Raw genomic sequence first — 10,405 nt, 5'->3', positions numbered from 1 at the left:
ATACACTTAACAAGAGAAATAGTGGTTTATTCTTTTTATCAAGCCTCTAAGAACTCTCAATAGCATCTTCTTTACAATCTAGATGTTGCGAGTGCTCTCAACTATTATGAGGAAGCCACAAAAGATTTATGACTTTCTTCTATTTTTATTCATTTCCCTGGGCCTCTCAAGAGTCAGAAAGCTATGGCTGTTACTTTAGCTGCCTGGCTTAAAGCCTTAATTCAGAAGGCATATTTAGTTGTGGTGCAAAAATGTCCTTGAGCGCTTTATTGCTCATTCTTCTAGATCAGTTTCAATTCTTAATCTTTTTGTAATGATTCTACTTTGATTTGCAAGGCTGCTACTTGTTCTTCTTTGTACACTTTGTTGAAGTTGTATCACTTTGATGTGCATGTCTCTTTTAAGGTTACTTTTGGCAGGAAAGTACTGCGTGCCATAGTGCTTGATCAGTAAAGTACCCACCTTTTCCTGCTATTTTATAGTGATCTCGTGGACGTCACAGCTTGGGTATAGATTTCCACACATGAGAGTCCTGGACTCTCACCATCTAATGACCCCCCCACCCCCCAAAATAAATAAATCTATGTCTATCAGATAAATTAATTTCTTTAATGAGGGTGAGAATCCATAAGCCCCTCCCCTTTTTTGTTCAGGTGGCGATCGTACTTATTTTGCACTTCTTGTCCCCACTTTATCTTTCCTGCATTTCTGTTTTCCTCATCAACTTGGGAGGGATTTAAAACTATGGTGAGTTGGGGTATCGTTTGCCTCCCCCTAGTAGACAGGAGGGACTCTGAGTCATGAAAGAAATATATTTTTTTAGGTAAGCATACATTTAGTCTTCCTATATATGCTTTTCAACAAACTATACCAAGAAAACAAAGTACATGGTATAATAAGTAAATCTGAATCATGGTAATTTTGACTTTACTGTTCCTTTAACTAGTTTGCGGGTTAAACACCACACCAAATGATCTAAAGTTCTTCCCTTTGGCAAAATTATGTAAAAAGTTGTGTCAGTACTCTGGGGTTCCTTAAAATGAATGGCAAATTCTACCATGTGAGTGGTTGTAAATGAGGAGAGACACATAGGTTACAATATAATGCTAAAAAAAAACACCAAAAGATTTTGCATGATTTCTCTCCATGCTGGCGAGTTTTGGATAATCAAGACAATGAGCTAGAATCAAAGCAAAAAATGAAATGTTCTAATAAATTAGAAAGTTTGATACATAAATACATATATAAGCAGAAAAGTAAAGAACACAAAGAGAGGCTCTTGTGTGTACCACTAGAAACAAAAAATATAAGTAAGAACACCCCCGACAGGGTACTCACATTTAGTAGGAGCACTCAGACAGTGCTATTAGGCACAGACTGGGTACTCAACAGCAACCCAGCTTGCTGATAATTCCAGAGTGTCACCAGGAACACCTTGAGCTCTCCCTTCTCCAACAGGATAGCAGGCTGCCAGATAAGGCAGCTTTACCAAACAGGCAAATGTAGATGGAAATAGCAGGAAATCCCACTCCAAGCAGAAACAGTCCCAGTGTAGATAATCAGTGGAGGATGATGTGGTTAATAGCAATGATCAGTAGCAGTCCCAATATCAGAATAAAGGATTTATTAAAAGATTAAAAAAAATAAAAACAGGAACAAAAGGAAGGAGTATACATATACCCTCCTAATTTACATGTGACGCGTTTCTCAGCTGTAGTGCTGTTTCATCAGGCATATAAAGTATACTGATCATAGCTATCATATATATACCCACCAAACTTACCAATCATGTCAATTATACACAATAACAAACCCCTGGGGTTTTCCAGCAAGGGGAGGAACCTCAGTTTATTAACCCTTCATCTATGGCATAAACTTCACATTTTGAAATACACTCTAATGTATGTATGCATATATCTTGTGCTGTGATATTATTATTATTATTATTATGGGTTATTTGTAGAGCGCCAACAGATTCCGCAGCTCTGATATAAAAATATCAAAGGGGAATTTGATAAACACTAAGAAGTAGAACATTTTCATAGATTTAAAACGAATCCTATTAGGCAGGTAAACAAATATAATATGAAAATCCGACCAAAGGATCAGTGTGGGATTATAAACTCAGTGCCAGTGTGTTGGGATGGGAGAGGACTGAAATAAGTAGATCGCTACTCGTATATATATGAGAAAGTTGTGTCAGAAAGATAGTTAGGTACATACATGTTTTTAATCACCACCTTTTTTGCATCAATAATTAGCCTATTTGTGCTGCTATTTGAGATACGTTTTGGCTAGTCTGTAACATCATTACGTCCTGGGCGGGGGGAGTGTGAAATTAACAGTAATACTATTGGTCATATAATGGCCAGTGTGAAAAAAGGGGGGCGTATGACGTTACAGACTAGCCGAAAGTATCTCCATAGGCTGTAGACATGCCTACGTTACACGCATTATGCATTGTTATCCGATAAGGGAGTGTTATAGGCAAAGATACGTAAAAAGGATTATGATGGGTTGTAGGTTAGCCCACGTCACATCTAATAGCTTAAGCTACATGGGAAGGCTATCTATTGGCGGTCTATCATCCTCCACTGATTATCTACACTGGGACTGTTCCTGCTTGGAGTGGGATTTCCTTCTATTTCCATCTACATTTGCCTGTTTGGTGAAGCTGCCTTGTCTGGCAGCCTGCTATACTGTTGGAGAAGGGAGAGCTCAAGGTGTTCCTGGTGACACTCTGGAAGTATCAGCAAGCTGGGTTGCTGTTGAGCACCCAGTCCGCACCTAATAGCACTGTCTGAGTGCTCCTACCAAATGTGAGTAACCTGTTGGGGGTGTTCTTACTTATATTTTTTGTTTCTACTGGTACACACAAGCACCTCTCTTTGTGTTCTTTACTTTTCTGCTTAGACTTCCTGCCTGGTTGATGTAAGGAGAGTGCTGCTGCTGATATCCATTTACAAGATTACATCCACTCATCGATATATTCCATATCATCTGGTCTGGATTTGTATTGGGGCCGATTACACCTATAGACTTTATTTGTCTTGATTACATACATGTTATAGTTGGCTTGTGTTCTTTTTTTATTCTGACTAACATAGTTCTGCTAATATCCACATTTCAACTTATACATCCATTTTTATATGATTATTCCTTATTAGAGCGCCCCCTATTTAGCTATCTCTATTGAGATATCTATCATCTTTTATAAATATATATATATATTTTAACATACATAGGAATCTGACACAAATGTAAAATAAATATTTTATTACATATTTTAAAAGTTGTGTCTAGTGAAACACAGGTGAAGGCCGTACGAAGACAAGTAGTTTATATACAGTAATTAGGTTAGAGTTGCTAAGCAACATACTCAGATGCCAATTTGCTTCTGAAAACCACTTCCACTTTCCTGAACGTTAAATGAAAATGGGTTTAGGGTTATATTTAACACCTCGGTGTGTTTGTAAAATAGAAGTATGTAACCTGCAGCGAATAGAAAGCCAACAAAAGACAAATTTGATAGCACTTTTTAGATTTAATATTTGTGTGTTGTAAACTCGCTGTTTGTTGAGCCATTCAAAAATATAAGCATGCCTGATAGAATTTAAATTTATAAAAAAAAAAAAGTAAAATAAAAGTCCGAAACTAATTTTGATAAACTTTAAAATAACATTGAAAAAAAAAAATGTAACCAAACCAAATACAATTAAGTGATTAGCTGTTTCGTTTCCACTTAACAGACTATGCTAATTGCAGTGGAGAGCCCCCCCCCCCCACCCCCAGTTTACAAACTACTGACACATTAAATGTATGTTTAATCATTTTATCTTTTAAAAGAAAATAAAAAAATTCAATAACCAAAGACAAAGCAAATGAATGTATTCATTTTAATGCAAAATAGTTATTAATTCTGAAGGATGCTTTTGCTTAACACATACATTATACAATGCATTATTGGAAAATAAAACAAAATTATACAGCATTTTCTTATTTTACAGTGCAAGAACTGAAGGCCATTGACTGAATTGTTCATATATATATATTTATATATTTATATAAAAAATAATAACTGCTTTACAGGTCTATTCTATACTTTGGAAAGATATATGTATATATATTTATAGGTGCTGTACAATATATAAACATTTACAACCAGTAAATCAAATCATAAATCCTTTAACGATTCAAGGCAACATTTTTAAAAGAGAAGTTAGAAGAAAAATAAATGTTCAGATGACAACTAAGATTAACATTTCACAGGTACCACCAAATGAGATCACAGTATGTTCAACAGAAAACATCAAATCACAGTTATTAGTTGGACAGGGGTTAATATTTTTGCCGCCACAGGGGACAGCAACTTGGCATATCCCTGTTTTATATTTTGTATAAAAAAAAATCAACATGTGACAAATCAACATTTACAAGCAAACCAGAGCAATACAGCTGTAGCTAAAGTACTATAAAATCTATTAACGCAAAATGGTTGTCTGAACGTTTAGCATAAAATAACCAATACTGTAGTTTCTTACTAAGGTGATTTTTATTGGCCGCTCCGTCTTCTATTGTGTGTTTCTGACATCTAAGAAGACTTGCATTAAATGAATATATTTATTTTGGGATAACATTACATTGGGAAGAACAATTTCTGTACAACAGTATTAACTGGTTTCTAAATTTTGGAGAAGTCAAAACAAATATTGATTACTGTCTGAATTCAGAAATCTAATTCTGTAACTGTTGACAGACCTTTAAAAATAAAAACAAATCTATTGCACTTGCCTTTGTAAGAGACTTGTTTGGTATCTGTTCCATATTGATGATACACAGTTATTACCGTTGTGTGATTTTATAACATATAGAATATCCATCACTCATCACTCATTTTTTTGGGCTCTGGATTATATATTAAGGTTAACTATAAAAAACTAACTTTTAGAATTTTTTTCTTTATTACAGTGCTTATTAATTTGTACGCACATTTTAAAAAGGAAAAATATTTATTGGTCAAATTGTCTGATGTTCTTCAGAAGAAATTTCAATGATCCAGGATAATTTAACATAATGTGCCAGATTATAAATGGAGCGCAAAATATCGCTCTACTTTGTAATACCAGCGTGCGCAAATGTGAGCTGGTATTACAGGTGAGGTGCAATGGGAACGCAACCTCGCATTCCCATTGCACAGAAGCATTGCGCTCACGAGAGCGCACTTTCATAGGCTCCAATGGGAGCCTCATTCTCATGCCGTGAGAACAAAAATGTAAGTCATGCAGCAAATGTAAACATACATGTATATGCTTATATACATATATATTTATGTGTTAATATGTGTATATACACATATTAAAACAAATATATATATATATATATATATATATATATATATATATATATATATATAAACAAATATATATGTAATGTATATAAGCATATACATATATATTTACAGGGAACACTGCTATGTGCGTTTTTTTTCCTGCTACATTTAAAATAAAAAAAATAATAAAAAAAAGAAAACAGACACATAAGTTTGGGGGCATTTGGGGGACATTTAGAAATTTAACCAGAGGTTTGACCTCCGGTTAATTTTCAGAGAGCTAATTGCTACTTTGAGGTAGCAATAACCAGCCACGGCCCACTTGTAATGGCTGGGTATTTATTGTGCCCCCACAAACTGGCACATTTGCCCGTTTGCTGGCGTGCGATAATTTAGCGCTCCACTTGTCATCCAGCCCAATATATTTTTTCAGCTACTGATATAGAAATTTCACTATTGCTAAAAATTGCTTGGTATTTTTTTTTCTGCTGTATTTAGTTCATGATACACATTTTATTCCTGCTCGTAATTACTTTGTATTAGAAGATATCTGCACTGCAAAGGACATACTGATAAAAACATCATTTCATAATGACCAAAACAAATATCAATATAAAAAATGCATTTTTGATTTGTGAAAAGCTGTATTCTTTAAATATAAGTAGCTAAGTTATGCAAAATATATATTTTTGAAATAGCTGCTAAAATATAGAATTTTATATTTAACCACATATTTTTTTCTCTTTTATTCCTTCCATATTTATTTATGTGCAATCAGTTTACAAATTGTAACCATTTATGTGGCGCTACATTCAGCACTACCAAGGGAAGGAATCATATAAGGTGAATGTAATTTTGGGTTGCACTGTTCTACCAATCAAAATGGGTATATTTTGCCTCACTTGGCAAACCTTTCTTCTCTATCTACATCTACATGGTATGTGCATAACTAACCAGCCAAAAATACAATTCTGCCTTTGTTAGAGATTGAGTGTAAATCATACAGTAATATACAAAAACTAAATAGCTAATTAAATATGTTAATTGTGGAGCAAAACACACTAAGAGAAGTCTAAAACCATTATTTTGCCCTTTCCCCAATACAGTTTTCATGCTTGCACCTAGTGCTTTCAATTAAGTCTCTGATTTGTGAAATTAATATCATAATGTTAATATATAAAACATCAGTGTTTAGTCATTTGTTGAATCTGTCCTTTCTTGCTATGACTTGTGCAAACCTGTATTTTGTTGTTACATAATGTTATCATGCAACATGCTATTCAAATAGCTCATGATTTACAGGGCTTTTTGGTTGGATTTGAAAACATACATATGTTGAACACAAAGGAAAAAAAAAGAGAAATTATGATCACAATGATAAAGAACTGTGTTCAAGATCCTTAAAATTCGGTTCTATACTCTTCAAGTCTTAGCAGCAGAGAATTAAAAGAGCAGCAGAAAAGTTTCACAGGGTTGCAAGTATCACACACTTGTGGAAGACCGTTCATTGCAAGCAAGTCCCAAAAATCCTTCATGCAGGAATGATTATATAGGTTGGAGCCTGTTCACCTTTAAATTAGGTGACAAAAAACACTGTATTTAAAAAAACTGAACACAAAGTCTGTAATTATATATTCAACGTGTCATCAGTGACTTTCTCTGTTCCAGGCACTTTCCAAGGTCCTGGGGTGATATGGGTTTTCTTTGCTCCCGTCTTTGACACACCTTCTTTGGTTTTCTCTGCAGCCTCAGATATGTTTTTTTTGTTTTGTGGTTCTTTGTTTGATACAGTAGCATCTCCAGATGGGTTCTTCTCTTCTGGCTTTTGGGTGGTCAGAACAGTTTCATGTGTCTTTTTGGATTTTTCTGTCTCATGTTTCTTCTGCTCACCTATGTTATTTGAAGACTGAGATTTTTCATTCAGCTTTAGGTTCTTCTTCTGGTCTGGAGATCTCTTCTCATTTGTTTCTAGATAATTGGACTTTTCTTCTCTCTTTGATTTCTCATCATTTTTTTTCTCAGTTCGTACTTCCCTCCTTGGTTTTTCATCTTGTTCTCTTCTTGATTTTTGATCTCGTTCTTCCCTTCTAGATTTCTGATCACGTTCTTCCCGCCTGATTTTCTCATCTCGCTCTTCCAACCTGGTTTTCTCATCTTTCTCTTTTCTCCGGAGTTTCTCATCTCTATCGTCTCTTCTGTATTTCTGCTCTCTTTCTTCTTTTCTGTTTTTCTCATCTCTTTTGTATTTTTCATCTCTTTCCTCCCGCCTGAATTTCTCATCTTTTTCGTCCTTCCTGAATTTATCATCTCTTTCTTCCCTCTTTGATTTTTCACCTTTTTCTTCTCTTTTGGGTTTTTCTTCTCTTTCTTCTCTCCTGGATTTATCATCTTTTTCCAGTCTCTTGATTTTGTTTTCTCTTTCTTCACCTTTACATTTCTCATGCTTTTCATCTGTCTTTGATTTTTCACCCTTATGTTCTCGCTTCAGTTTATCAATTTCTTTACGTTCCCTCATGTGGTCAATATTTTCAGGCTTGACAGAATACTTATTTCGGCTTTGAGAATTTTGTGTAATTTCCTTTTCATCTGGATATGTTTTCTCTCTTGCCTCTTTCTTATAAGTCTTTTTTGGGCTAGCAGATCTTCCTCTGTGTTCCCTGATCTGGTCTTTTACAGGAGCACCAGCATCAGTAACACCCTGAGTGTTTTTACTCAGTGGCTTCCGTGGGCTCACTGATCTGCCCCTGGATTCTTTAAGATTCTTTGAAGAGTCTGTCTTTTTAGGACTCTGGGTTCTGTTAGAATATTCCTTCGGGCTTCTGCTGTCCAACTTTTTTGGGCTAACAGATCGACCTCTCCTTGAGCTGCTTTCCTTTGGAACCTCAAGCTGGTTGTTTTTACTGGAATCCCTGGGGCTTACAGACCTATCTCTATGTGGATCTTTGTTATACATAGCATTGTTCTGATTATTTTTTTTATTCTCTGAAGTGGTAATAATGGGTGATGTAGTGTCATCTTTGCTTTGTGGTGTGTCTTTTGGCAAAATTATTTCCTCAACTGACAATGTATTCATATCTGATAGTGGCAAATGAGAACCTCCAGGTATGGGATTGGAATTTGAAGAGGATGCATATTGCGGGAGATCTTCATATATTACACTTGTTGATGGAGAATGATCTGGATCATCTGAAAAAATAAATAACAAAAAATAAGAATAATGTATACACCAGAAAATAACTTTTACGTGATTAATATACTACTACTACAATATGTGATGCTTACTCTTACAGCAATTCACTTTATGGCTGGAATGACAAAGTAACAAACATAGGCAAAATATTTATTGCACAGATATCAGAAAAAATAATTATCCATGAAGGTGATTTGTGCTTTAGGTATTGGTGGAGATGTGCTCATTACAGATGTGCATGCATATTAATACAATAGAATATTGTTCTTTAGAAAATAACCATGGAATAATTGAATTTGCTTTAAATCAATAGGATTTTATGAGTTTTTGTTTCTTTAATTCTTTAATCATTACTCCAATACGCTGTCTTTGTCTTTAAAGCTAACTGAACTTTTCATAGTGTATAATGATGCAGCTATAAATAGGCATCACTTACTTTTAATGGAAACAATACCACTAATTGCTCTGAGAATACTAGTGGTTATGCCAGAGGGGATGTACAGCAAATGCATTACCATGAAGGCAAAAAGACTCTAAGTTTGATTTATGGGAGCCCCTGATGTTGGATGAAATGTAGATGCTGCAGTGATAAAGCGTGACAGTTTTACAGTAAGAGTCTACAGTGTCATTAGGTAAGTGCAGGTTGCATTACCGCACATGGCATAATCAGATTATCTGGCTTCCTAAATGTTTGGCAACATTTCAGATTACAAGAAAACCAAAAACACACATATACATATATTATAAACACACAAGTGTGTGTATATATATATATATATATATATATATATATATTATATTATATATATATATATATATATATATATATATATATATATATATATATATATATATATCAATCTTCCAAAAAGGATAAGCACAGTCTTACAGAATTGTCACAACTGGCAGGGTGCACTTCATGTTTATGTAAACAATCTCCATCGTAGAATAAAGGCACTCACTGTATTTTAACAAAATATCCAATTTTAATTCAAACAAGTATCATCAAGACATAACGTTTCGGTGTTATATTAACACCTTTGTCAAATGTCAAGTCACATACATTAGGAGGCATGAAGAGGATAGTTATTGTTTAATACAATGAATGATTTCATTCCAAGAGGTCAGGGTGTTCACCTTTATTTTTGACCATTTGATTAACATGGGAAAACAAGTCTGTGTTTGTTGCAGGAACATAACACGATATATGTAATGTTATATGAATTGAGTTTTTAATTATAAATATTTTACTGCACTAGATGTGATCGCATCCCAGTCATGTAACAGGAGGGCGATATTGTTCCTAGGAATAATTTAGGTCATGACGATGCCCTGGAGTGGCAATGTCAAATTAAGTTGGGCACTGTAGTGTATGACCTATTATTCCGATTTGAGTATTCGCCTTTGTGCTGTTGTTTTTAGAGCAATACCGCACGTATCTGTGGATGGGATCACACCTTTTGTTTAGATGGTTTCCATGGGAACCTTGAGCCAATCAAATCGCGGTGACGCATCACGCTCACGCTACAGCATGACAACGTCATCTTGAGCCAATGCGAAGTGGTGAGCAGTGTTTTTAAATGTATATAAGGTGTGTATTTGGGACGGGGTGTTAGGAGTTTCTTTGGAGAGTTTCTATGGGGACACGTTTTTTTCTGTGACTTGACATTTGACAAAGGTGTTAATATAACACCGAAACGTTATGTCTTGATGATACTTGTTTGAATTAAAATTTAATATTTTGTTAAAGTCCAGTGAGTGCCTTTATTCTACGATGGAGATATATAACCCACACACACACACATGTATACATATATACCCACACACACACGTACACATATAGACAAACACACATATACATACGCACTAAATACAGTGCCCTCCAC

At 34.8% G+C, this 10,405-nt stretch overlaps 1 protein-coding gene across 2 annotated transcripts in view; it reads right to left on the bottom strand.

The window, feature by feature from the left end:
- Positions 1-3,882: 3,882 nt before the first annotated feature.
- The window catches only part of MAGI3 (membrane associated guanylate kinase, WW and PDZ domain containing 3), a 592,065-nt gene continuing 585,542 nt past the window's right edge, over positions 3,883-10,405 (bottom strand). The window contains exon 21 of one of the 2 annotated variants that reach the window (XM_053706657.1): positions 3,883-8,515. In XM_053706657.1, coding sequence (XP_053562632.1) covers positions 6,957-8,515 — 1,559 coding nt within the window. In that variant the 3' untranslated portion in view covers positions 3,883-6,956. The remainder of the gene's footprint in view (positions 8,516-10,405) is intronic. The other variant, XM_053706658.1, reaches the window with a different exon arrangement.

This window comes from Bombina bombina, chromosome 3 (assembly GCF_027579735.1).
Source record: "Bombina bombina isolate aBomBom1 chromosome 3, aBomBom1.pri, whole genome shotgun sequence".
Taxonomy (NCBI): Eukaryota; Metazoa; Chordata; class Amphibia; order Anura; family Bombinatoridae; genus Bombina; species Bombina bombina.
The sequence above is the reverse complement of the archived record's forward strand: the minus strand, read 5'-3'. Positions and strand labels throughout refer to the sequence as shown.